The sequence below is a fragment of the Curcuma longa genome, chromosome 11, assembly GCF_044706935.1.
Source record: "Curcuma longa cultivar G26 ecotype Majalengka, Jawa Barat chromosome 11, ITB_CL_G26_1.1, whole genome shotgun sequence".
In the NCBI taxonomy this organism is placed as follows: Eukaryota; Viridiplantae; Streptophyta; class Magnoliopsida; order Zingiberales; family Zingiberaceae; genus Curcuma; species Curcuma longa.
The window spans coordinates 7,530,403-7,558,152 of record NC_133871.1 but is presented as its reverse complement, the minus strand read 5'-3'; the positions used below and the strand labels follow the sequence as shown (position 1 = coordinate 7,558,152).

The 27,750-nt window shown below is 36.8% G+C and overlaps 4 protein-coding genes across 10 annotated transcripts; 3 read left to right on the top strand and 1 right to left on the bottom strand.

Annotated features, from left to right (window-relative positions):
- Nucleotides 1–611: 611 nt before the first annotated feature.
- On the bottom strand, nt 612–1,724 carry LOC141840758 (uncharacterized). The gene has a single exon (XM_074728820.1). It carries the CDS (start codon nt 1,722–1,724, stop codon nt 612–614), a length of 1,113 nt encoding a protein of 370 aa, XP_074584921.1.
- A 3,839-nt stretch (nt 1,725–5,563) lies between these two features.
- LOC141840759 (VQ motif-containing protein 9-like) lies at nt 5,564–6,709 on the top strand. The gene has a single exon (XM_074728822.1). The coding sequence runs from the start codon at nt 5,599–5,601 to the stop codon at nt 6,454–6,456; it is 858 nt and encodes a 285-aa protein (XP_074584923.1). The 5' UTR covers nt 5,564–5,598; the 3' UTR covers nt 6,457–6,709.
- A 3,838-nt stretch (nt 6,710–10,547) lies between these two features.
- On the top strand, nt 10,548–21,563 carry LOC141840957 (calmodulin-binding transcription activator 3-like). 7 transcript variants are annotated; one of them, XM_074729067.1, is made up of 13 exons: nt 10,548–10,826; nt 11,358–11,477; nt 11,683–11,798; nt 13,564–13,652; nt 14,715–14,757; nt 15,556–15,727; nt 15,853–15,972; nt 16,061–16,338; nt 17,058–17,432; nt 17,592–18,265; nt 18,358–18,934; nt 20,590–20,916; nt 21,200–21,563. In XM_074729067.1, exons 1-13 carry the CDS (start codon nt 10,787–10,789, stop codon nt 21,302–21,304), a joined length of 3,036 nt encoding a protein of 1,011 aa, XP_074585168.1. In that variant the 5' UTR covers nt 10,548–10,786; the 3' UTR covers nt 21,305–21,563. The 7 variants fall into 7 exon arrangements, with proteins under 7 accessions (XP_074585168.1, XP_074585167.1, XP_074585165.1 ...); XM_074729066.1 differs by having other exon boundaries at nt 15,850–15,972; nt 20,590–20,913; XM_074729064.1 differs by having other exon boundaries at nt 15,850–15,972.
- Nucleotides 21,564–23,050: 1,487 nt separating this feature from the next.
- Nucleotides 23,051–26,758, top strand: LOC141840959 (ras-related protein Rab11D-like). Its single transcript, XM_074729069.1, has 2 exons — nt 23,051–23,405; nt 26,274–26,758. The coding sequence occupies exons 1-2, from the start codon at nt 23,188–23,190 to the stop codon at nt 26,713–26,715; spliced, it is 660 nt and encodes a 219-aa protein (XP_074585170.1). The 5' UTR covers nt 23,051–23,187; the 3' UTR covers nt 26,716–26,758.
- Nucleotides 26,759–27,750: the final 992 nt, after the last annotated feature.

Below are 27,750 nucleotides of genomic sequence, written 5' to 3'. Positions count from 1 at the left end.
CCACCGTTGGTTCTTGATCCGACGACTACGCTTCATTGTCAGAAGCTGCAGAATTATCTTTTTTAGGTATTTTTTTTCTTTTTGTTGGCGGACTTCTATGACCGTTGATTCATGATCGGACGGGCACGCTTTTGTAAGTACTGATTTTTCTCTTCAGATGTTTTTCTCGGAATAGTCTTTTTTTTAATCAAAATTACAAGTTCGACCTCGCGTTTCTTCTGGATTCTTCTGTGATAGTAAAAATATAATACAACTAATTTTTAATTCAACTAGATAAAAATATAATACACAGTAGTTATATAGGTAAAAATTTTAAAAATGTGTTTCTTATTTTTGTTTAAAAAATATTAAGAAATACATAATCCTACTTTTTATTTTAAAAATATTTCTTATTTCACTATTTTTTTAAAAAACCATTTTGATAAAAAAATCTAATTATTTAAATCTTAATTTAATTTAACCTCTGCTATTGTCTCTGTTTCATTAAATAGATGACAATTGGTTACAGTGGGAAAATAAATGCAACGGTGGACTGGAGTTATTCCGTTACTCCACGTTTAATATATTTTAAATTATTTGAACTGCTTAAGCTTCTCCTCTCTTTTTGGGCTTCAGAATCTGCCTCTTCTTAGTTTGTACCGCGCCGGCGAATCCCATCCGCCCTCCGCCGCCACGGCCTCTTCGGACGCTGTCTTCCTCTGCTTTGGGGAGTACGCCACCGCGTCGAAAAGCCGATCCGATTCCCCTCCGGCAGAGTGGTGGCGCCAGTTGTCGGACGGGTACTTGGCCATCCGCTTCCCTTGCGGCGCTTGCTCGGTGAGCGCCGCCGGGGACACGAGCATGCGCTTCATGTCTCCGAATCTGTGCACCGCGGTAGCCTCGCGGGCCTTGGCCTCCTCTAGTTCCCGCCGCGCCGCCTCCAGCATGTCCTGGAGCTTCGCCTTCTCTCGCCGCGCGATCTCCAGCGACTCCTTCACCACCGAGGCCTCCTTGATGGCCTGCTTCACGATGTCGCGGAGGTTGGACGCCTCATCCGTGGCCGCCCTGTGCTTGCGCTCCGCGCGCGTGCAGTCCCGTCGGGCCGACTCCAGCTCCGCCTCGCACGTCCGGATGCACTCCAGGAACCCGGCCTCCTTCTCCAGCCACGCCGCTACCGACTCCTCCGCCTCCGCCTTCAGCCGCTCCGCCTCCACCCTCATCCGCCCCGCCTCCGCCTCCGAGCTGCGGAGCGCGACGCCGAGCCGCTCCGACTCGCCGCGCGAGGCCTCCAGCTCGCCCTTAAGCCTGCTCGACTCGGTGCTGACCTCCTTGAGCGCGAGCGCCAGGCCGTCCATGGCGCGCTTGCTCTTCTCCTCCGCCGCCAGTGCGAGGCGGAGCTCGGTCTGCAGCGCGGCGGCCTCGTTTTTGCCGCGCCGAGGCGAGCTCGACGCAGCGCGGAGCGTCCTCAGCTCCAGCTTCATCTCCTCGAGCAGGATCTTGGTCTGCTCCAGCTGCTTGGTTTGGGACGCCAAGGACTCGAGCATGTGGCGCTCGGATGCTCTGGAATTCTCGAGCTCGTTCTCGAGCTCGTCGATGCGGGCTTCGGATCGGACTTGGCTCTCCCTCTGCGCCAGCATCTTCCACCGCATCTCTTCGAGTTCTTCGAGGGCTTGGCACCGCTCCTGTGCGAGCTTCTGCAGGTGTTCCCGGAGCTGCACCACCTCGGCCTCTCCTCCCATCGCCATTCCCCTGCTCGCAGCTATGGCATCAATTTGGTGGGAAACAGGAGCAATGATCATGGAGGAAGAGGGAGGCTAGCTGCGGAGTTCGCCGGAAGGAATCAATTAGGTTAGTTCGTTATTGGGGAGGTTGGAAGGGGAGAGATTGGAGGAGGGAAGAGGATGTTCGGGGAGGGGGACGAGCTTGGCGGAGCACCGCCCAATGATCGGATTTAACGGGACAAAACTAGGAAGGAGGAGGTTTTCACACTGCTTTCCCTTAAGAATAAAATTAAATAAATATAATAATAATAATAATCTCTTAATCATTTACTTGGAAGACGGAAATAATTTTTTTTTTTTAAAAAAATCAATGTTTATTTTAAGAAAATGGATTAGGCTCGGCACATCACAGCTATTATTGCGTTGTGCTAAGTATACCTCCGAAATATAATTAAATTAGTACTGCAGAAAGATTTATCGAAGTTCAGTAAGAGTTGAATCTCGATAGTAATATTCTTTTTTTAGTGATCAATTGTATTTTTTTAATTTACTTTTTTATATATGATCATAGGATCAATTATATAGGATCATTAGAATGATAGATTTTATCTTTCAATACTGCAATATGTTGTGCGGTCTAAATATGTTGGGCTTGTTAGGTTGGGTCATAAGTGATCAACCCATTTTATATTTGTAAATCCATGAGTCGGGTGAATGCGAGTTAGTGAGTCTACTTGAGATGCTAGCATGATCTTATAAGCCCTCGAGAAAAAGTTTGATTCCTATCAATAATTGACCCAAATTTTAGATCAAATATCTAATGCAAAATAGTAAGAAGTTTGCGTTCCCTTTTGGATAGAGGAAACAAAGATATCGAGGGGTGCTTGCTAGGAAGTAGTCTAGCGTTTACTTTGAATAAATAAATAAATAAATAAATCCCAGTCAATATTATGGACTCAATTTTTGCGATGACCGGTCCGATCCCACGGAAGTTTCCCACCGACCACCAGGGTAAATCGGGAAGCACATACGACGAAAATGATAAATTCAAGTCAGTCTCATGGACTCAATCTCTGGGGGTGGTCGGTCTGGTCCCACGAAAGTTTCCCACCGACTACCAGGGTAAATCGGGAAGCGCATACGACGGCCAATCCAGATGCCCAACATCCTTTGATTGTGTTCCCTATTTAGAGGAAAATTCCTACAAATACGCCGTAGTTGGGGATCGAACCGCGGGTCCCTGGGTCACAATCCGGATGTCCTACCGTTGCACCATTGCCCAGGGGACCTAGCGTTTACTTTAAGATTCATGTCAGGATCACATTGATGTGTATATACACCCATAAGATTGATATCATGCGCGTCTTCTTTTGCATTACGGACGGAATAGCATATAGTGTTATTTTTAATTTTTTAATTTTTTAATTTTTATTTTACGGTTAAATCATTTAAGATTTTTTCCTTTAGAAAGTGTTTGATTGGGGATTATCATTGATAATTTTGATTATCTATCTAAGGTTATCATTTTTGATTCAGATTATTGATTCTCAAGTAATGTAGCATTACATAAGCAAATGTTTTCTGAGAATATGATTATCTCGGCAAGTTGATTTCAAAAGTTTTTTTTTTATGATTATCTTTTGATTTTAAAATTGAGTTGCATAAAATATAATGTGAAATCTAATTGAAACTGAGTTAATTAATTTAGTAAATTTTAATTTAAATATTTATAAATTTAAAAAAGATAATTTATTTTACATTTAAAAAAAATAAAATTAATGACTTATATTTATTAATTTGATGAATTATTTATATTTTCTTTCATAGTGATTAATCATAGAATCAATCGTATAAGACTGTTAAAATGACAAATTTCATCTTTAAATGTTGAAATATGTTGTGCTAAGTTTGGGCTAAATATGTTGGGCTTGCTAGGTTGGGTCATAAGTGATCGACCCATTTTTATTTGTAAATCCATGAGTTGGGTGAATGCGAGTTAGTGAGTCTACTTGAGATGCTAGCATGATCTTATAAGCCCTCAAGAAAAAGTTTGATTCCTATCAATAATTGATCCAAATTTTAGCTCAAATATCTAATGAAAAATAGTAAGAAGTTTGCATGCCCTTTTGGATAGAGGAAACTAAGATATCGAGGGGTGCTTGCTAGGAAGTAGTCTAGCGTTTACTTTGAGATTCATGGGATCACATTGATGTGTATATACACACTAGATTGATATCATGCGCGCCTTTTTTTGCAGTTTGTGATAGAACATACGGACAGATAGTGTTATTTTTAATTTTTTAATTTTTTAATTTTTATTTTACGGTTAAATCATTTAAGATTTTTTCCTTTAGAAAGTGTTTGATTGGGGGTTATCATTGATAATTTTGGTTATCTATCTAAGGTTATCTTTTTTGATTCAGATTATTGATTCTCAAGTAATGTAGCATTACCGCCATATCAGCAAATGAATTATAATCTGAGAATATGATTATCTCGGCAGCCTAAGATTTTCTACGATTTCAAAAGTTAATAAATTTTTTTATGATTATCTTTCGATTTTAAATTTGGGTTGATTAAAATATACTGTGAAATCTAATTAAAATTGAGTTAATTAATTTAGTAAATTTTAATTTAAATGTTTATAAATTTAAAAGAGATAATTTATTTTAAATTTAAAGATAAAATAAAATTAATGACTTATATTTATTAATTTAATAACTTATTTTATTAAAATAATTATGTTAATTTTATTAATATATATATAAATTTATTTTAAATTTTAAAAATAAAATTAATGAATTATATTTATTAATTTAATTAATTATTTTATTAAAATAAAAGTAATGAATTATATCTGTTAATTTAATAAATTATTTTATAAAAATAATTATTTTAATGAATAATTTTATTAAACATATATAAATTTATTTTAAAATTTGAAAAATAAAATTAATGAATTATATTTATTAAATTATTTTATTTAAATAATTATTTAATAAATTTTTTATTAAAATATATAAATTTATTTTAAATTTAAAAAATTATAAATAAATTATATTTATTTTTTATATATTATAAATTTATTATCATCATTAATATTAATATTGTTTATTTTGTTTAAAATAAATTAAATTAACAAGATTAATTTTGTAAATGCAGTTATATTTTATCCTTTTCAAATAAATAAGTTAAACCAAATAACATTATATTATATTTATATTTTAAAATCTTGATTATATGATTACCTGATAATCAAGTAATCAAGGTTATATATGATAACTTGAATCAAAGTTATGTAATCACATAATCAGAGTTTAAGTTGAATTACAGTATTAAGCACATATTTCACACTTTTTATCTGACATACTCCATGAAGAATTAAATTTTTTTATATTTAATATTATAATCCAACCTCTACACGTTAAAGGAAAAACTCTTAAATGACTTAACGTTAAAATAAATAAATTAAAAAAATAAAAATGACATTGTACACTATTTCAGACATCCAAAATAATTTTGTGCGCCCAAAATATTCTACCATGGACGGTCACATAAAAGAAGTCACGCAGAGTATCACACTCTCTCTATATATCATTTCAAGTAAACAAACTACTAAAAACAATAGAAGAATAAATAGCTCCAAGTTCCAGTCCATCGCCAATCACACTCATCGCTATACTCACCTTTTTTTCCATCCACCCAAGTAAACACACAAAACAGGTTGAAAGATGCTTTCAAGGGTGTCTTACGTCATTTGTGGAAAATAAGGTACTACGAAGTAAATGTTCAGTCAGACTTTTCTTTTCTTTTCTTTTTCTTTTTCCTCTCGTTTCTTTCGGGGAGGAGAGACAAAACAAAACGAGATTCTATCGCACAAAGGCCATTACAGATAACGATGGAGAACGCCAACCATTCCTCCGCTGCTCCATCCGCCGCCACCACCGCCGCCGACGACGTTGCCACCGCGAATCCGAACTCCTCGAGCAGCAGCGGCGTCGGCGTCAGTAAGGCCGTTAGCAACAGCTTGCCGGCCTCTCTCAAGGCCCTGAACCGAGCCTCTTACAAGATCTCCAAGCCCCTTCCCAGAAACCCTAACCCCAACCCCCACCCGGTAGCTGAAAAGCTCGCAGCTTCTCCGGAGGCCCCGGCGAGTGCCAGTGGTAGCTGCGGTGGAGGCCCGCCGTACCAGCCGCAGCCGCCGGTCTACAACATCGACAAGAACGATTTCCGCGACGTCGTCCAGAAGCTCACCGGGTCCCCCGCTCACAGCCAGATCCGCCCTCCGCCTGCGGACCTGCCGCCGCCACACCCTCCTCGTCCTTCTTCGAACGCATCCCTCGTCCCCCCGCCCGTTCCGCCGACCTCCCGTCTCCACCGCATCCGCCCTCCGCCGCTTGCCCATCTCACCCCTCGCCCTCCGCCGCCCATGGTTCCAGTCCTGCCGCTGCCGGCCGTGGATCCTTGGACGCGGCCGCTGCTGTCCCCACTGCCGCCGCTTCCTACAGTTAGCGCTGCGGCCGAGTCGCCGATCTCGGCTTACATGCGCCGCCTCCGCGGTGGCAGCGCTGGGCTTCCGGTATATGCCCCATCCTCTACGGTGGCGCCGATGCTCCCGCCTCCTAGCTCGCCACTGGGGTTCGGATGCCTGCTGTCGCCGCAGACGACCTATCAGATGATGATGGCGGCACCAGGGCTACAGTTACCGACCTCGCCGGGGGTGCAAGTACCAAACCCTCGATTGGGAGATCCCTGATGTCTCCGTGGACATGGTTTTCTGTAGCTGCCCTCGCCAGAGGTAATCCATTTCTTTGCCAGAGTCTAGCTACTTCTACAGCTTCATCCTTATGCGCTAGCTAGTGTACTGTGTACAAATAGTTAACTGCTTTAAGAACTTAGCATTTGATGATAAGGGCGAAAATGCATGTCCCTGAAAATCTATTATGTGTATCTGAAAGCCTTCAAATTAGATTCCTTTATGTTGAGAAAGAAAAAAAAAAGTTATGTTTGATTGCATTTGTTGTTTCTACAATATGGTCCAACCTCAATTTTTTGCTGTTAATTAACAGAGTAGTATTTGATGATTTACATATAAGTTTTGATGTGATACTCTTTAAGAGTTTAGAGTTCGCATTTGGAAAATTCTCAAGTTCTTATAGTAAGAAGCATACAATCATTTGATGATTTACATATAAGTTTTGATGTGATACTCTTTAAGAGTTTAGAGTTCGCATTTGGAAAATTCTCAAGTTCTTATAGTAAGAAGCATAGAATCATTCATCTTTTGTGTCATTAACTTTAGACTAATGTTTGTCAAACATCAATATGTTCTTGAAGCATTATTGTAAAAGGTAAAAAAGATGATCTGGCCAGTTCTCCATAAAACTAGGAAGCAAACCTTGGCCCTCTGATTGGAAATGCAAGAAATGGTATTTGATCCGACTTGATTTTAAATGTTAGTGTCTCTAAATTGGCTCTCATTTACATATTTGTTTTGTAATAAGTTTGATTATTTTAAAGTTGTCATGTAGTCTTCTGAGTTTGCCCACCCTGTAAATTGTTTTAGACTCATTTCTCACTACTTGCCATCTTCGGTTTTAGAAAAATATTTTATGCCCAAACTCTTCACATTCATTCATCTATTCTCAGTGTAGTATTAAATGGTTCAAGCTCATGTTTTTTTTTTGGGTTATCTTTTCATCAACTAGGATCCTTGAGAGTCAAAATTATGGGTTCGTGACCATTGATTAGTTTTGTCGAAGTCAAATGACTTTAAGAACATGTAGAAGTTTATTAGTCAAGAGTTCAAGACTCATGACTTTCATTCACACTAGTGATGAGTAAAAAATTGGAGAAATTTCAACTCGGTTGGCTATTCGAATCTTGCACACTTGGCAATCTTTGCTTCTAGAGAAAAATTGGGAGGTTGGAAAGTGGAAGGAATGATGGAAAGTTTAAGGTAAAGACCGTAAATTGCTATTCCTACCTTTACTTGAAATGCAAAATTAGGAGAGAAAAACTATAGGATTTAAGTATTTAACCTCTCCTTTCCCTCGAAAGTAACCCTAACCGTAGGTGGGGGAGATTTTGCCAAAGGGTTTTTATTCTTTTCACTTCTCCTTTGTGTTAGTAATGGAAATGAACAAATTTGTCAAAAGGTTTTTATTCTTTTCACATCTCCTTTGTGTAATGGAGATGAACATCTACTTTTTGTTTATGTATCATTGTTCAAGTGAACGCAAATTTATTTCTTTTGATTGCTATCACGTTTCATCCTTGCAAGCGAAGACACTTTTGGATCTTGGGGTTATTAAATCTTACTTCCACCATTACATTTGCAGACAATTTCTCCAAAAGTTTTTGATAATCATTGTTTTAGTTTGTGCCGTGTTTCATAAAGAATTGGTTTCTGGAATTGAAAGCATGGTAGCTAATGAAAGCCACGAATCCAATGCGATTTTCTTCTTCTTTTTTTTTCTTTTTCTGGTTGAGATATCATTGTCTTGCTTGCTGTTACCACATCCAAAGTAGGATAAGTATCTAGGACTGACCGTTGAAAATGTGGCTGGGAGTTGAACCGGTCAAAGGTCCAGTGCTACAGGTGTCTCCCGGAGACTATTCCTTTTTGTAATGAAATTGACAAGATTAAATTTCTTACCTTTTATTATTTCAATCGGTTTAATTTGCCTTCTCTTCTTCTCAGGTTAACTGATCGGGGCCAGTTAAACGCTGAACCCCACTCACTTTACTGATGATTCATGAGTTTTTGGATGCGTTTATTTAAAAATATGATCTTTTTCTCCTTTATTTCTTTTATTTAGTTTCTCAATATTTTTATGTAGTTTTTTTTCTTGAATATAGTTTCTCAATATTTTGATTTAAAAACTTTCGATGATAGTTGATTGTTCGACTGAGCTCACCGAACTCTAACAAATTTATTTTTTCAACTCCTACTGTTTTTAATATAATTATTGAGTACGAATTTTCAATTCATACCGTATTAATTTTAATTACATTGTTGTTAATTATTAATTGAATGCATTTATTAATAGCAGTTTTCTTGAATTAATATAAATTTTTTTATTTTTATTTTCTTTGAAGGTAAAGAAATACATTTTTTTCATGACACTAATTACAAAATGCATCAAGTTAACACATAAATATTATGATGCATGTTTGGCATCGCAATCATGTGACCCCACCAACTTCACAGTCGAGGGCCCCACCTGATTAAGTAGTTAGCGAAAGCCAAGGTGTTTTAGCATGATACTAATAAAGAAATGACATATTAAATATATAAACTCGCTTTTAAAAAATACAAAAAATAATGATGCATGAGTAGTCGGCTTCAAAGAGAGTGTGACGCAATCAGTGGCGTGGTGGTCTCTGATTGCTTTTGTTTGTCTTGGAGTCTACTTGAACAACTAGCGTGTCAATTGAGTGTATCACAGTCGTTACAATAATTGTTTAGGGCAAATGAATCTACGTCTTAAGATAAATTGGAACAATCCACTTAATAGAGTTAAATAAGTCGGTTTATTTGAGCTAGATGGGCCAGGTAGATTGAGTATGTATGATCACTAGGCCTAATTCAGTTGGATTGAGTCAAGTGTTTAGGCTAGACTAATCATATTATCTAAACCTTCTAATTTGACTAAATCAATTTGACCGACTCTAAAAATACAAAAATATACGATGATCTGGTTATCAAGATTTGCAATTTAGACCGTGATTTCTGTTTTTTATTCGCTTTTATCAGATAAAAGTACAAATCTTTAATGTTCATTATTAATTTCCTTTGATTGCTTTGGAGAAGAATTTGATATGCCCATTAAGTTTGATTAGCAGATGAATTAAAAATCTATATCGTTATTCTTATGAGATTTATTATTATTCAGTTATTTTAATTGATTTGCTTTACCTATTTGCTTGTATAAAGAAGGGAAAAAACTTATTATTAACTTTTTATTAGGATAGAAGAAATTAGTAGTCTATGAATAACACGAACCTCTATTTAGTTGTAGATAAGAGTGAGTATTCGGTTAAAATCGAACTGAACCGAATAAATCGAAAATCGAATAAACCGATTTTTTTTTTTACCAACCGAACCGATCAAATTTCCCAATAAAAACCGAACAAATCGAACTGATATTTTATCGATTAATTCGGTTTTCGACCGAATTAACCGATTTTTTTTAAATATTATAAAAATTTTATTAATAAATTAGAGATTTATATATTTATTTACTTAAAATTTATAAATTATTTTTTTAATTTAATTAATTCGGTTTAACCGAATAAGAAAATTTAAAACTGAAATCGAACCGAATTAACCGATTAACTGATTTTAAAAAAAACTGAACTTCCGAAATAATCGAACCAAATTAAAAATTTGGTTCAGTTTAATCGATTTATTCGATTTAATCGAATTTTTGCTCATCTCTAATTCATCTCTTTGGAAAGAGTGATTGTTTGTCACATGGTGTTACATTGATAAAACGGCATTTTATTAAATCCCCGAAAAATGACGTAATAAAACGGCACACCGTTTTATTACTCGCTAAGCTGGACCTCACTCGCTTCCGCCGTTTGACTGACTGGTCGCGGCGTTTTCACACTCGCACCGGGGGCCCTTCGTTTGGTACTCACTCCCGCATCAACCGTTCCTATGCGCCCGCATTCCCAACCGTCCGCGTTCTGCATCCAACGGCAGAGCTCGCGACCGTACAGGAAGAGACCACGTGTCGGTCATCACGTGGGGGTAATGTAGTCAATTGGGTCCAGAAACGCTCCCCTTATTCCAGGTCGGCGGCTCGGTTCTTCGCCCTTCCGGGAAGGTTCTTTTTCCTTTTCCCTTCTTCTAATCCCAATCTCATCTTCCGCGCTGCAGAAATTCCAACTTTTTCGTGGATCTCTTGAGATCCTGGGCGTCGAGTTATCGGCTCGATCAGGTTGTTAGAGCCCCGGCGTTAACTGATCCGGTGGCGGTTCTACGCTAACCAACGGTCTGGCGTTCGGGATTTGATGATCGAGGCGCTAGGATTTCTACATCGAGTTTGGGACTTCTGAATCTTACTGAGTGCTTGATGGCGGATGCCAGGCGGTTCTCGTTGACCCCTCAGCTTGGTATGAATTTGGTTGTTTGATTTTGTTTCTTCTTTTCTTTTTTCCCTTCCAGTTCTGGGTTCTGATCGTTGTCGACTGTTTGTCGAGCGTAAGTTGGTTATCAGTGGCCAGTAGTTAGTGCTTTTATCGCTGTTTCGTGTTTATTGGAGACGAAAAAAAATCTGATTATTGACTTCCTGGAAATTAACTGCCCTGTCACTTACAAAAACAGGGAATCGGTTTGCTAATTTCTTTTTCTTGTACATTGGCTCTCAAAGGAAGCAAATCCAGGTTATTGTATGGGTCTTCTTTGTGTCGGTGGTTATGGTTATGGTTATGGGCACAGTTCTTATAGACTAGATCTCGGGGATTCTGTGAATGGTTGAACACAGTAGTATATCCTAAATATTTAACACAGATTTGTGTATGCACTAATTGACTGAATAAAGATTAGTGGCGCGCGGTTACCTTTTCTCCACTTTAAGATGGTTGACAGCATTCTTACATTTATAATTTTGTATTTGCTGATCTGGCAATTTCATGCACGTGCAGATATTGAGCAGATACTCATTGAAGCACAACATCGGTGGTTGCGCCCTACTGAAATTTGTGAAATACTTCAGAACTACAAGAAGTTCAATATTGCGCCAGAGTCGCCAAATAAACCACCCAGTATGCGCTTCTGTGTTTACTACTACTTTGCTTGTAGTCATCAACTGCTTGCGTTGGTTGATGTTAAAAAGAATTTTGATTCATATTCTAGGAGTTTACTTGTTTCCTTCATGTTTTTTTAATTACATTAGTAGTTTTGTTGTTTCCTTCATGTTTTTTTATTATATTTGCTGTTTCAATGAGCAACATTTGTCATGTTATTCAGGCGGATCTCTTTTTCTCTTTGACCGCAAAGTATTGAGATATTTTAGGAAGGATGGTCATAATTGGAGGAAGAAGAAGGATGGGAAGACTGTGAAAGAAGCTCATGAGAGACTAAAGGTAAATTATGTTAGGTCAACGCCCTCTCTTTGTACAGCACTTGAAGCCTTGCTAATGAGAGACTATAACAGGGAAAACTACCTGCACGTGCATATTACTTGAAGATTGTGTTACAGAATCCTTGTATATAACAATATTTAGATGTTCATAAAGGGATGCATTACTTTTTCTATTGTTTTAACAACTTATATACCTTATTTGATGTCAGAGATAACAACTGGGTGCGGAGTCTTATATCCGTGTAGATAGTTTTGTGATTAATTGTATGGTAAGAGGACTAATATTATTTGCCACTGCTGTGGATCCTAAATGTCTAACTTACACATTTCCCTCATATTAGCAATCATAATATGTCTAACTTAAACATTTCCCCAAAGATCAAAACTACCTCGTTGAACTTGACCACTTGTGTGTGATTGTTCCAACATCTCTCCAATGTCATATTCTCCCCAAGTATTACTCAATTGGCTGAGCTCGATTTGTTAGGGCATGATTACACCCATTCTTATCACATCCTTCATTGGTCGTCATGTGTTGTTACCACATTATTTTATGGTAATTTTTTATTATAGATAGGAAACAACAAAATCAACATGTTAACTAAAGGTGGATACTATTAAACAAGCAACCAACATGTGGACAAAGTGACACAATAAATATATTTACATGTATGCAACGTTGGAGAATGCTAAAACCATCAATTAGGTAGGCAAAACGATATTTTTAGTAACACCTGTCAACATCAATCAAATGTGTCCATACGAAGTGGTGCTAGTCAGCATTGATCAGGAGGCATAGGAAAAATAGGAAGGACAGTAGGAGGAAGAGGAATAGTGCTTTCTCTTCTTTCCCCCTTGATTGACCCGTTATTGAAAACTATCATGATAGTCGCTCACTTATCCCTTGTTGCCACCTCGGTCTCCGCCCCTTGTCCAAGCCCAATTGCCACCTTTCTATTCATTTGCCAATCTTTATCTTAAAAAAAAGGTTGCAATGGAAACTTTATTCTCTTCTTATATTCATCCCTTCTTGGAATAGACAACTAGAGGTAATATCATTTTGTTCATCTTCTCTTCATTTTCTATTTTTGCCTGTCTTTCTCTTTTATTTTGTAATCCCTCCAAGGCAACACAACCTAAGTAATGAGAGAAACCAGATGAAAAATTCTACCAAAGAGAATAATCTATCATTCTTTCATTTTTCGAAGAAAAAGAACGTTGTCTTGGCATTTTTGTCGTATTAGAATATTTTACTGTTTTTGTTTACATATAGATACTTGCATAATCAAAATTTCAAAAACAAAGAGCATGGTTTGGCACCAAGCTTTTCAGTTAGCTTCATGGATACAAGAAATTTGTAACAGAAATTGACATCTCGTGCTTCTATGCAAGTTTTTGTATATGTGAATGGATTACAACACAGAGAACCGTCATAATGTTAAACTTATTTTCTTTTAATTCTGATGAGTAAAGTTCTCGTTCTCGTTTGTGTTACTTCATTCCTCACACAGTTGATTCAATTTGTGGTGATTATTGGTCATTTATGGACCTTTCCATATTATCTTAATCTTTTTTCTAATTTCATTGTTGATCAAGGCTACTTTAACCTCTCCGCATGAGCACACTAGACAAAGTTGCAAATGCTTAGCATTGAATTACATAAACAATCTCAAGTATTTACTTTCTTCTTCTCTGTAGGATGTGGTATAATTTCAAATATCTGAATGCTCTATCTTGTTGCATCCTTCCTAAATGTTCACTTTCAGGCTGGGAGTGTTGATGTACTTCATTGCTACTATGCTCATGGTGAAGAGAATGAAAGTTTTCAAAGGAGGAGTTATTGGATGTTGGAAGAGTGAGTCATTATTTACCTCTTAGTACGATCCATAATTGCAAATTTTATGCTTGCATAGTAACTAACATTTAAAGAACAGTTTAAAAATTAAGAATTGGTGTTCCTTTGAATTCCTTCTTTTCATATGTATCATGTTATATCTGACATTTATTTTGTATTTTTGATCAAATATTGAATAAATCAAAGGAAAATAGTTATGCTAGAATATTAATGATAATTGGAAGATTTATTGGATGTGGGAGATTGAGTTATAATTTTCTTCTTAGTATGATCCATAGTAGTGATATTTCATGGATTAACTTTTACTTGCACAGTGACTAACATTCCAAGACACAAAATATGATGAAATGGGGTTATTTTGAATTGTTTCTTCAAACGTATCATGATTTAGATAAACCTCTGACATTTGCTTCATAAACTGTTGCTCAAATCTCAAAGAAATCAAAGGAGTTATACTAGAAGATAATGATAGTTTCTGACTAGAACCTATACTGACAATTGTGTGTGAACTTTATCAAATGAACTGGGATTTCTAATTCTGGAACAATCTTATTGAGGAATGTTGCATGTATGTAAATTCTGCAAATTTCCTCTTTGTAGGTTCTTTTATGGCGATATTGCACTTGACTCTTCTAATGCAATAATTTGGAAAAAGTTTTTCTTCACTTGTGAACATGATTTTTGAAGAGTAGAAATGTAACTAAATTCGAAAAAGATTTATCTTTAGGCCCATTTAATATATATCTCTTCAGAAAGACAAACTTCAAACATACTTGGAAAGAATAATTACTCCAACAGTAAGAAGGATACTTCTTTCTTAACAAAGGAAATATCCATACCCTCTCCTTTTATACAAGCTAGAAAGAGCCCAGGTCTAAAAAGAATGCTCTTTTGTTCCCCTTTCTCCATGTTTATATCTTCTTCTTTGTGTTTATTTCTCACTTTATGGAATTCTTTGACAGCATTTATGAACCTATTTTCTTATCTGTAAATCTGCTTGCTAATTTTAGTTGTTTTTTGAAACACCTATTATTTGACAAACTATTGTTTTGACTCATGTAGGGACCTGATGCACATCGTACTTGTTCACTATCTTGAAGTGAAGGTGGTAACTAGCCGATAGCCCTGAGTTAAATTTGTTTTATTTTTAAGAATAGTAAATTTTGAAGTTTATCAAACCTATATGGTTTTGTAGCATTTATTCATCCTAACATTTTTTTTAATATACCTGATGTACCTGTTTGATATTCTGAGGTATCTAGATGTAAATGTGTGTTTTACCTATTCAATGATCTTTGACACTCTTTATCTGCCTTGTCCATACTTGTGTTGGCTCGGAACACTTGACAATGACTTTCTGAGTCAATACTTGACTTCCCAATTAATCATGCATAAAACTCCGTAAAAATGTCCTTATCAGAGGCTTGGATCTGACACACCCATGTTGAATACTTGTACCCCAGCCTGAGTAATAGTCTATAATTCTTTAGCCTCTTATGCAACTTTTCTTGGGATTCCCTTTCTATCCGTAAGCTAATTTCAGACTCATTTACTAAATTTTTAGCATCGTCAGAGTTCATACAGTATGTCTGGTCAATTGTGGCCAAATGATTATTGTAGGATTTTTTTTAATTGATTGATTACTTTTTTGTTTTCTTTAGCATAGAAATGTTTGACTACTTGAAGGTAGTTTAAAATTTCTGATTGATCTAGTAGACATCATTTTTTATTGAAGAAAAAAACCATTGAATTGCTATGTTAGCTTGAATTTTATCGCTGTTACCTTTTTACCTTACGCTGAGACTAGTAATGCTTGATTAGTTAGTATACGCAGGATGAGCACCTGCACAGACCAACTGCATATATGACAGAATTTGTCTGCTTGTGTATGTCTCAAATCCAGGGTCACAGACCAAGTTCCAGCCGCACTAGAGATGAAGTTCTACAAGTTAACCATATTGATAGTCCTGCATCTTCTAATTCCTTCACTAACCACAGCCAACTGCCTTCACAAGTAACAGATGTCGGAAGCCCTAACAGTGTATACAATTTAGAGTATGAAGATGCTGAATCAGGTATCAATCCTGCTCAGCATAAACTGTTATGCATCATCTTACCACGAGTATAGATCCACTGATTCATATTTCAATCATGCATTTTTTTTCTTTCAGTGTATCTAAAGCGAAATTCAATGCAGCAGATAATCGAGCAAGTTCCAGACACCACACTTTCTCTACGGTGCAGCAGTATGATAGTGGAAAAATGAAGGGTGTTCAGTTATTGGACCCTTTCGATCTTGATCCTTCCATATATAGTCAAGGTGTGTGCATATCTTTTGTTATTTCTTTTCTGTTGGATTTGTTAACAAAAGCCTAACTTGGAGTAACATTGTTTAAAAAACTTCCCAGGTGATCTTCAAGGACAGTACACAGAATCAACATCACAATTTTATTCATCTATGCCGGAAAATGTGAGCAAAGACTTGGATGGAACAGGTTTTGAGTCTGCATTTATTGGATCCAAAACACAGTTTGATCAAGCCTCATGGAATGAAGTTCTGCAACATGCAACAGCTCAAATGCCATCTAACCACAATAACCTTCAAGCTACAGTAGATGGGGAACTATATGCAGATAATGTCAACTTTAGACTGGATGTCTGCAGTTTAAGAAAATCTGCAAGGAAGGTATTATCTCGTACTTGTAAATTAATCCTTTGTTAATTGATTTTGGCAAGGTAGGGTTAATTTTTGACGATAATTCGAGAAATATTTCATGCTGCTGTTGACCCATGGGCTACAATTGATTGTCAAATCGTCTTTTCAACTTTCCATGTGTCGAGTATTCAGCAGCGATGACTTTGAACTACATGAAATTTTTTGGTAATTGATGTTTTGTTTTCCTGAATCTGGTTAAGCCAATGGCTTATTTTTCTCTTACTCAATAAAGCATAGCTGTAAGTGACATAACTAGAGATTAACGACCATTTAGGACACCTGAGTCTTGCTGAATGGATGGAAGTATACTGCTTTGAACAGTATGGTCTTTGTTATTTATAATGAATAAGCAATAAGAAAGTATATCATAGCCATGCTACAGTAGGAACTTTTGATAAGCATGAGATGTTTATTACTTAATAGCAGCACCCATGGTCTGTTTCCAAAGCTTTATCCACATGCTATCATAGGCCAGTAACAGCATTAGTAGAGAGATCGCCTTTGATGTCTTATAAAAGGTTTATCCACATGCTACCATATGCATGTTTCATGGATTTTTTTAATATCTTTGTTAGGTTCTATGGGTTATTGGACAAGTATCTTTGTCTAGGCTCTGTAAACTTTTCATTCTTAGGCAATTCCCTCCCTTTTTTACTACAACTTTCTCATTTTAAATGTTTTTTTTTCAGATCTCTGATGATGACACTGATTCAGCTGTCAACATAGAAAATGACGCATCTGTAGGTGAAAGTTGTTATCACTCTTCCCTTTTGAAGCAATTGTCATTGGACCTGTCCAGTTTACAAGGTGAAGGTCTGAAGAAATACGATAGCTTCTCAAGGTGGATGAGCAAAGAACTAGGGGAGGTTGAGGACACACATATAAAAACCAGTCCTGGAGTATATTGGAGCACTGTAGGAAGTGATATTGTTGTTGGAGATTCTGACATTACAAATCAAGGGTCTGCAGATGCATACATAATGAGTCTTTCACTTTCACAAGACCAGCTTTTCAGTATAATTGACTTCACTCCTAACTGGGTTCATGCGGGAATGGAGACTAAGGTATTTGGGAGTATAATTTATGTTTTTGTAATCTATTGAACAATGATCAATTTATGTCTTGAACATAAAGATATCTTATATACTACATGGTGGTCAAATATAATTCAATACTGGAATATTACAATCCTTTCTCATCTTTCTTACTGATATATGCTACAGGTTGTAATTACTGGCAAGTTTTTAAAGAACAATGATATTGAAAAAATTAATTGGTCATGCATGTTTGGGGAAATTGAAGTTCCAGCAAAGATTGTTGGAGATGGAATTCTTTGCTGCAATGCCCCACTGCATAAATGTGGAAGGGTTCCTTTTTATGTGACCTGTTCTAACAGGCTTGCCTGCAGTGAAGTAAGAGAGTTTGAATTCCGTGAAAGTGATGAGGCAGATGCTCGTTTTCATAACACAAATGAAATGCTTCTTCATTTGCGTCTTAGTAAGCTACTCTCTCTGGGGCCACTTGACTACCAAACCTTTGATATGAACATCCTGGAGGATTCTCAAGTTGATAACCAGATTAGTTTGCATAAGTCGGAATCTGAGTGGTATAATTTGATTAAACTGAGTGAAGGAAAAGGGTTTTCTGCTGAAAATGCGGAGGAACAATTGCTTGAAACATCAATACAAGAGAGGCTGCATATTTGGCTTATGAACAAAGTTGCTGAAGATGGTAAAGGCCCCAACATCTGGGATGAGGAGGGCCAGGGTGTGCTACATTTGGCAGCTGCGCTTGGTTACGATTGGGCTCTAGAACCAACAGTGACTGGAGGTGTCAACATAAACTTCAGAGATGCACATGGGTGGACTGCACTTCACTGGGCAGCATTTAGTGGCAGGTTAGTAGCCTGGATATTTTATCGTCACATATCTTGTTGACTTTGGTAGTTGCTCAACATCAGAATGTTACCTTTATCTGCTGTGTTTTCAGGGAGCGTACAGTTGGTGCCCTTATTGCAATGGGTGCATCACCTGGTTTATTGACTGATCCAACTCCCGAGTACCCTTCTGGTAGAACTCCTGCTGACTTAGCCTCAGCTAATGGTCATAAAGGCATTGCTGGTTTCCTTGCAGAGTCATCTTTGACCAGCCACCTTTCTGCCCTCACTATCGAGCCAAAAAGCAATGAAATATCAAATTTGGCTACCTTGTCAGGTGTATGTGTTGCAGAATCTAGTTTTCTTGAGGTTCCGGATGGTGACATGCAGGCTGGGCTTTCACTCAAGGACTCATTGACTGCAGTTCGCAATGCATCTCAAGCTGCAGCTCGGATACACCAAGCCTTTAGAGTTCATTCATTTCACAGAAAGAAGCTTGCTGAGAGTGGAAATGACAAGTCTGGAATGTTTGATGAGCGGGCATTGTCACGTGTATCTATTAAGTCACAAAAACCAGGACAGTCTGATACGCCTCTGCATGCTGCTGCCGTTCGTATACAAAACAAATTTAGGGGGTGGAAAGGGAGAAAGGAGTTTTTAATATTCAGGCAACGAGTGGTCAAGATCCAGGTTTGATCTTTATATTCACTTTGGTATTTTGTTCTCTGTTTCCTTGCTTTTGTGCAGACCTTCATACTATTGCCACTTGTGCTTAAGCTTCTAGTTATCACGTGTGCTATCTGTGTGCATGCCCAATATGTGTGCATATGTTGCAACAGAAACTGTCTTAGAGACACAGGATTGGTTGCCCATTGATGAGGATTCCCTCTGTTGTTGATCGATCAGAACAGATTCTTATGTAGAAGAACGAAGATCCTCTTTGAAGTTTGGGATTAAAATTTTTGGATCTTTCCCAACTCCTATATACTTGGTCTAACTACTATAAACTCAGCTGGGCCAAGAGATCTGAGAGAATGCCAGTTCTCATGTAGAAGAGATCAATCTTCTTGGAAGGATGAGAAGTTTTGGGATTAGAAATTCTTGGTATTACTCTCTTGTAAAGATACCAGATAGATAGTTTATAATTCTTTTCCAACTTATGGAAAACGTGGTCTAACTACTATAATCTTCATCTGCAACTCCATACTTGGACTATTTATTAAAAGTAAGTTCATGATGATCTAGTAGATAATGTATCATATAACATGAATTATTTCTTAAAATAAAATCCAACACTACAACTAAATTAAATGTAATTATAAGAATGCATCTCTTCTTTACTTCACTACCTCGTTACTTATGGGGTGCCTTAATAGGTCATTAACTGGCAAGTGACAAAATAATAATGTGTTCATATTATTAAGTATTATTGAAGTTCTATACTGGTGGACAAGTGGATGCGTTTGCAAAATTAATCTTTCAGGTTATAATCCATCTCAAAGGAAGACCTATCATGGTAGCCCTGAATATTCTTAGCTTTGTACTTATCTTGAACTTTATAAATGAATGTCTTATCAAATTATAGTTGATTCTTCTTTCTAATAAAAACATAGCTTTGTATTTATCTCGAACTATATAAGTGTCTTGTCAAATTTTAGTCAATTCTTAATATGTTAGTTTCCTAGTTTATTTGATAACGTTTTTGAATTAATTCACCCCTCTTTTGTGATGTCAAGTGCAACTCTACATTACTCCACATATTTTGTCAGCGGATACTTGGTTTAGATTTAATCCTTGATGCAATTAATTTGCTTCTATGTTTGTTCGTGCTCAAACTCAGATCTTCAAACCAATAAAATTTCCATTTCATTTTTATCCAGAAAACATTTGTATTCCTCCAATTTTGTTCATTTACCTTTTATTTATGCTTTGTTAGTCATATTTAGGACTCAGACTTGTCTGTAGTAATATTGGAGTTTCCCTTGAAGGTTTTCATAGCAAAGCCTTTGCCTTGGTATAAGTTATTCATCACCGATAATTCTTCTTGATCGGCAGGTAAGTCAATGCAACCTGTATTAGAGACTATATTTAGGTAACTTTACTGTTATATTTAAAGCAGCTGCCTTTCTTTGCTGGTCCTGGACCTTCATTTTGTTTTCTTAATAGAAGGATTAACTTTTAGGAAATAGTACTGTAAGCACTCTGCTAGTTTTGCTAATTCTATTTTAGGCAACGTATAAAATGTTGATTGATTTCTTTTTTATTTTTAAATTTTTTCCTTGTGAAGTAGCTCATTTTCAACTATTATTAATTCAATGCATTTCTGATCTGGATACACTTTCCAGGCTCATGTACGTGGTCACCAAGTGAGGAAACGCATTAGAAACATTGTCTGGTCAGTTGGAATTGTGGAGAAGGTTATACTGCGCTGGAGACGGAAAGGAAGTGGGTTAAGAGGCTTCCGGTCTGAAAACCCTATGGAGAGCACTTCCATTCAATGCCAACCAGCTAAGGAGGATGATTATGATTTCCTTCAAGAAGGCAGAAAACAGACCGAGGTTAGGATGCAGAGAGCCCTCGCAAGGGTGAAGTCTATGGTTCAGTATCCCGAAGCTAGAGAACAGTACCAGAGGCTTCTAACTGTTGTTACTGAATTCCAAGAGTCCAAGGTAGCTTGTAGCTCGTCCTCTAGCTTTATTCTTCTGCATAGTACATACTGACTGATGCTCTGAATTTTTGTTCTTACTTCCTTTTTTTATATCTTACTGTAGCCCAATATTGCTTGCATTAGATGATAAGATTAGATTTTATTGTACTTATTCTACTGTTTTCATCATCATCTCATCTTTATTAGACAAACATCAAATATGATTTAGACATTTCTTTGGAGAACACCTTGGTTATTCATCTGGTAACCTACTAAATTGCACCTCTTTACTTGGGGGTTTTGGTCAGGCAATGCAAGAAAACATGATGAATGAGTCGGAGGCAGCGGCTGACGATTTAATGGTTGAGCTTGAAGAGTTTTGGGGCGGCGACATGCTCCTGCCCAATGCTTAACCTCGACGGAGTTGGACTAAATTCTTGCACCGAACTCTAGCATTTTAGACCCATCTCAAGTTCATTAACAGTTACTGTAAATTACCCTCCGCTAAGATGTAGAGTGGCCTTTGACTGCAGTTTGTACCATGGAAAGAATTGGGATGTAAAATATCTAGTTTGAATAGTAGACCATGGAACAAACCCTGTGCTGCATATTAGTTTATTGTTTGATTATCTAGAGTTAATTCTACTCTGATGTTACTATCTCACTTTATTATTTGATCTGTCTTGCAGATATTATGGCCAAAGCGTACTGTAGAACCATATTTAACAATAAGGTTTGATAGTCTTGACGTGTGGCATGCTTAGTAACTCGATTGGCTCTAGTTGCTTGGCAATTGGCAAGAGAATATTTTGTTTGAATATTCTAGAACGTTCGTGAATATTCGTTGAAGGAAATCTTAACAAGACATCCGCCAAAATTAAAACTTTTTTTTAGCTTTTGCCAGGTAATTCCCACGCACCGTCATTTTCTATTTTGTGATTGGACCAGGTTTCGCCTACTGTGGGACCCGGACGAAAATTACCTTTTCAAGCAATCACGACGCAGGCACGCGTTGCCAACGTTTCCATTTCTGGTTGTGTAGCTCACGACAAACCGGACGATGGCCGACATCCCGCCTCGTTCGAATTGAAAACCGTGTCATCTAAATTGTTAGACAGAAAGCGAAGAACTCCATCCAAACAGATCTAGAACATTACAAATTTCACAAAGTACATAAAAGAAAATACATAGATCTCGGCTCACTTACCAACTTTTACATACCTCTTCTGAAGATTAGTTAAATGCTACTATTGCTACCAAATTCAACTAGCAAACGGATCCAATGTAGCTTCCAACTTGAATGTCGGTGACTTTATTTGTTACGAAGTAATTGGACATTGTTCTTACATTATTGCTTTACAACCGAGCAAGTTGATGACTTGCCTAGAAAATCTTCATATTTGACTTTTTTTTTAAAGCAAAAAGTCATTGAATTTATGAACTATTATTTTTTTCTTCACCTAGAATTTTTAAAGTTTTTAAATGATCTCTTAAATTCATGAGGGCTTTCCCGCTTCAACCCTAAGAGCGTTTACCACTTCAGGAATTAGCAATCATGTACATACTCGACAAGGATTAGTTGAATGGTAAAGATTCAAGCTGACATAGATTAAGTATGAAGATCCATGAAGTTCCCAAGTCAAACTTAAGGACAGAAGTAGAGATAGATTCCACTTGTCATAGTCTCGAAATACATTATTTAACTCACCATTTTATACTGACCAAAAAATCAAAAATCAACCAAAGCATTAATTCTTGAGCCAATTAGAATATCATACCTAATGTAAGATTTTGTTTTGTAAATAATGAGTATATGCATAGCTTTTGTAATTTTCCTGATGATTGAAATATTAAATATTCATGCTGGAAACTATTATAGATATTAATTATTTTATCTTCAATTTGAAATTTATGCGTTCGGTATAGAAATTTTGCACCTTTTTAATCAAGAATTCGCGCGGCTCCATAGTTTTACCAAACTCACGTCCCCATCAACACACCCAGTCTACAATATCAATTATTTAGAGCGATACCGCACACGGCTTTCTTAGCCATCGACTAATCAATCAGGTATACCCCCGTGTACCGCCTGTTTAGGTACCCTAACTCTCGCCAGGAAAGTAACGTCCCGCTTACCGCCTCGCTCACAGTGAAGGAAGCAGACTCGAGGAGAGTGCCCTGATTGGCTTCCTCGGTCACTGAAGCGAGCCGGCGAGGAGGCGGGGCATCGACTCACCTCCGGTGCGTGCTGCTCAGGGCAACAAGCGGCAGCGCGAGCGAGAGGTCGGAGGAGGGAATGGCTGGCGGCGGAAGCGACAAGATCGACTATGTGTTCAAGGTGGTGCTGATCGGCGACTCGGCGGTGGGGAAGTCGCAGATCCTGGCGCGGTTCGCGCGGAACGAGTTCGCGCTCGACTCCAAGGCCACCATCGGGGTGGAGTTCCAGACGCGGACCCTCGTCATCCAGCACAAGAGCGTCAAGGCCCAGATCTGGGACACTGCCGGCCAAGAGAGGTGCCGCTTTATTTACTCAGCTCTGAGCCCCGCTTGTTTTGCTGTGTGATTCTGTCATTCAATTTTTGGCTAGTTGTTTCCATTTTTGTCTCTTACGCTATGGAATTTGGTTTCTTTGGTTGCAATTGCAATGAAGTGTGGGCGGCGAACTGAACAAGTTACGTATTTATTTAGGGGGTTGATGATATAAATAGAGTGAATGGTAGGAGTTTTAGATCCCGTAGCTTTTTCAGGAGGCCATATTAAAATCTAAGTGGACAAGGCTACAACTTTTTTTTTAGTCTTGTGTTCTTTGGTAGATTGTATTTATCAGATGATGATTTATCCTATCTCTTGTTTCATACTAGCATTTTGTCTATGTTTTCATGGTCTGTGAATAGCACAATAACATTTGAATCGGGGATGGCAAACTCTGGATCGGCTGAGTTGGAAGTGAGAAATTGAACACCCCTCTCTGAGATTTGAGAAGTTTTGATTAATCATGGATAAATTTATACAGTTCGTGATTAACCATTGGTAATTGTCTGAGATACTAGATAAATTGGTGGACTTGGAGCGAAATTACTCAATTCGGTTGGTTTGTCTGATTTCCACTGGGGAATCTTTCTTGATCAACAAGGGTAGGGAGTGGGATGTCGGGCATTTGGGGTCATTGATTGTTGGTGACAAAAAAAGGTTTAGAACTAAATTTGGATTGGAGTCTTGCAATTTTGAGAGGAAGAGAGCTCAAGGTGAGGAAGATGAGCAATTTGGTGTCATACGAAGGCAGATAGGAATTAGGATGGTGGTGTACATAGAGCAGAGAGGAATGTGCGCCTATTCTTAGTTCTTCTAACATATATCTCAAAGGCTCATATTGTAATGGGTTAAGATCAATTTCTCTAATTTTGTAGATGTCTATTTGTTTCTTTGTCTTGTATAAATTAAATTAGATGTCCTCTATTGTCTCACTCCAATAGGTTGAAATGTTTTTATTAAGGTAATGATGTTAAATTTAGACAATTATTTTATTCATATATCATATCTAAACTATCAGTCTCCTGAAAAAAATAAAGAAATTAATTTTCTATTAAAAAATTTTTTGATTCACATATTATAAAATTCTACCTAGTGTTATCAATGTTTTTGCCTTCGCCATTTTTACCGATTAAGGACATAAATTCTATGCTGATAATGATCAATCTATATGAAAAAAAAATATTTTTAAATTATGGCACTATGAATTTAAAATAAAATTGAATTAACAAATTAGTTACTTTCTTATCAATCTGTAATTTTGTAGTTATGTCTATGACAGTCTTTTAATTTTATTTGTACTTTGTTATCACTGTGCACTAATCTTAAAAGTTTCATCAAAGATTCAAATATTTATATGCAACTTGTAATTCTTCTTAAAAAAACATGTGAAATGCAGGTGACAATTTTTTTGTGTTGCAATTGTTTCTTTCATGCCTAATCACATATATTATCCAGTCTAGCCTTCATCAGACCCACATTCTGTTTAATGCATTGTTCTAGTCAATTATAGTTTCGATAGAGATAAAATAAGATAAAATTTAGTAATACCAGGTCTAAGCAGCTCTTTTCCATTCATATATTGCCTTACCAATTTAAATTGACTATATGATTGAGATAAAAAAAAATGAAATACCTTGTTCTTGAGTAATAGTCTTCTATTATCTCCTTTAGAAATAATTTTTAGAGTATCAATTCAACATACTGCATAAAGAGTCCAATATAGATATTTTTTTCATCAATAATCTACCAGCTGCTTTAAAATTTGTCATTCATATGATCGTTATTATTTTCACCACCTATAGCTTATACCATGATATCAATTTATTCACAAATATATTGTGCATTTTTATATACTGTATAGCATCTTTACTGATTTCATAATATAGCTCTCATACAATAATAAACAAAAAAAAAAAACTAATTATGCTCTTCCTATCATTAGTGGTTCATGTATTACATTAGAAGTGTACCTAGACCTTCTTAAATCTTTACTGTATACCACGACTTCTTTTAATATTTTATCTCCTATCTCTTTCCTAATAGGAGTGATACCTAGACCTTCTTAAATCACATTTACCATACTACAAAACATAGATCATTTGCAGTATGAAAAGAAATATATATGACTGTAAAAAATTATTTACCAATAGCATTTTGAACACAAGTTGAATCCTTCAACCATTTCGAAGTTGTCTTAATTGGCTGTTTGGATTTTTGTGTTCTTAGAAACATTTGATCAATATGCCCTCGAGGATATTGATCACCATTGATTCTCACATTAGCACTTCTTTCCAATCCAGATTCTCTTCTCTGCTCCTCCCCTAGTGATTCTTTTAGCTCTTTAATGCATACTGAAGTGGAGCAAGGGACGTGTCTAGGAGATGTCAATCCAGATGATCTCATCCCTCTTATTCTAAGATTTTCTTTGAAAAAATTTTACTTTCTCACATGGTCATTCTTATTTATTTCTCTAAATTAAGATTTTTACTATCGGAATCCAATTTTCTACCACTAGCAATATCTTCTTATAACTTAGATGTACGACTATCATGTCATTTTTGACAGTAGTAGGACAATTGGTGCAAACTTTACTTGTCCTCTAGATCCAGCTATATATTCTTTCCATCATAACACTCCACCATATGTTACTTTTCTGCTCCATTTATACATTCAGCTGTTTTCGAGCTGATTCTGATTTAGATCAATTTCAGTTAAATTAATTTTAATTCAAATTTAATCAATTTAATTTAGTTAATTAAATTGACTTTGTTGGTCTATGATATTTAATTCATATGTTTGCTCGCTTATTTGGACTGGAATCTGACGAACATTTGCTGATAAAATTTTCAGATATAGAGCTGTCACTAGTGCATACTACAGAGGTGCGGTTGGGGCTTTGTTGGTCTATGATATTACAAGGCGTCAAAGCTTTGATCACATTCGCCGGTGGCTCGAGGAGCTGCGTAGCCACTCCGACCGGAACGTCGTGATCATGTTAGTCGGCAACAAAAGCGATCTCGAGGACCAGCGAGATGTAACCAAGGACGACGCTCTAGAATTTGCTCAGAAGGAAAACCTCTTCTTCCTAGAGACATCAGCGCTAGAAGCAACCAACATTGAGAATGCCTTCCACACAGTGCTGACAGAGATCTTCAACATTGTGAACAAGAAAAACTTAACTTCAGAGCCACACAACAGCAATGGCATGCCCACGCTGCCCAGTAAGAAGATCATCATACCTGGGCCAGCTCAAGAGATACCGAAGAACAAGGCATGCTGTACGAGTTCCTAAATATCGGTTGTCTCATTTGTAGGTGACTATGAAGTTGCCTGCTAGCCCTGTTATAGCGATTAGGTTAAGTGTTAAGAGATCAGTTTTTGAACTTGGAAAGGAATTGATTCGGCTCGGGTTTATTGTGTTTGTTGGTTTAAGCCCTTAACCTGGGACTCTTTTATCAACACTTGCAGCAACAAAATGCCTATATTGTAAGTTTTTTGTTTTGGTAATTTGCTTTGCCTCAAACATAACAATTTGCCCTAGTGAATTTTGCAACAAACTGTTGTTATTCTTGTTCTTGCCTCCAGGCAACATTTTTAGAAACCCTCTTGAAATACTTGAAATATGACTCTCCAACTATATACAAACAAAAGTATTAGAGAGTAAAAATATATAATTCTTTTAGCTAGTCTCATCCTAGAGATATATAAAAATTAAACACCAAGTAAAAATAATGTTACCAAATTAAAGAGAGCTTTAGATCCAAGCAATTTATCCATGGCCATTAGAATCCAAAATCACAATCTTAGATTACCTTAAAAATTGCATAGCTTGCCTTAATTAGCTTGCTAAGGTTGACCTAACCAAAGGCTAATTCCATTTACTTTCAAATGTAAAATTTGCTTTTAGGATTTACCTATCCTATCTAGGTCAACTTAGAAAAAAGTTAGGTTGGGTGTGACCATCTACCATCGAGGTTGACCTACCAAAATGCATGTTAGGTCTCCATACTTCGAATTAAATAGAAAATTAGGCACCTAAGATCTTCCATTAGGTTGACCTATCAAGTTGTTTGTTCATCCTACCTTAACTATAAGGCTTGGCACATAGGATGTCTTGGTGCATTTTACGTAAGATTTAGAATTGACCTATATATATAATGCTAAGATACAATGTAAGACCTAAATCCTTCTAGCTTGCCTTACCACTTAGCATTTCATTAGTTGAAGTTTTAAACCATTTTACAAACATAGCTTTTCGGTATCAAACGCTTACATAAATACTAAGATTTATTTTCACATAAAATTAACTATCTAAAATAAATTCAAA

Bases quoted from the DNA above. Each gene is read 5' to 3' on its own strand.
- LOC141840759 (XM_074728822.1), top strand. From the start codon at position 5,599: ATGGAGAACGCCAACCATTCCTCCGCTGCTCCATCCGCCGCCACCACC.
- LOC141840959 (XM_074729069.1), top strand. From the start codon at position 23,188: ATGGCTGGCGGCGGAAGCGACAAGATCGACTATGTGTTCAAGGTGGTG. The intron at 23,406-26,273 runs GTGCCGCTTTAT...TAAAATTTTCAG, and splicing joins GACACTGCCGGCCAAGAGAG to ATATAGAGCTGTCACTAGTG.
- LOC141840758 (XM_074728820.1), bottom strand. From the start codon at position 1,724: ATGGCGATGGGAGGAGAGGCCGAGGTGGTGCAGCTCCGGGAACACCTG.
- LOC141840957 (XM_074729062.1), top strand. From the start codon at position 10,787: ATGGCGGATGCCAGGCGGTTCTCGTTGACCCCTCAGCTTG. The intron at 15,728-15,849 runs GTATCAATCCTG...AATTCAATGCAG, and splicing joins GTATGAAGATGCTGAATCAG to CAGATAATCGAGCAAGTTCC. The intron at 18,266-18,357 runs GTTAGTAGCCTG...CTGTGTTTTCAG, and splicing joins TGGGCAGCATTTAGTGGCAG to GGAGCGTACAGTTGGTGCCC.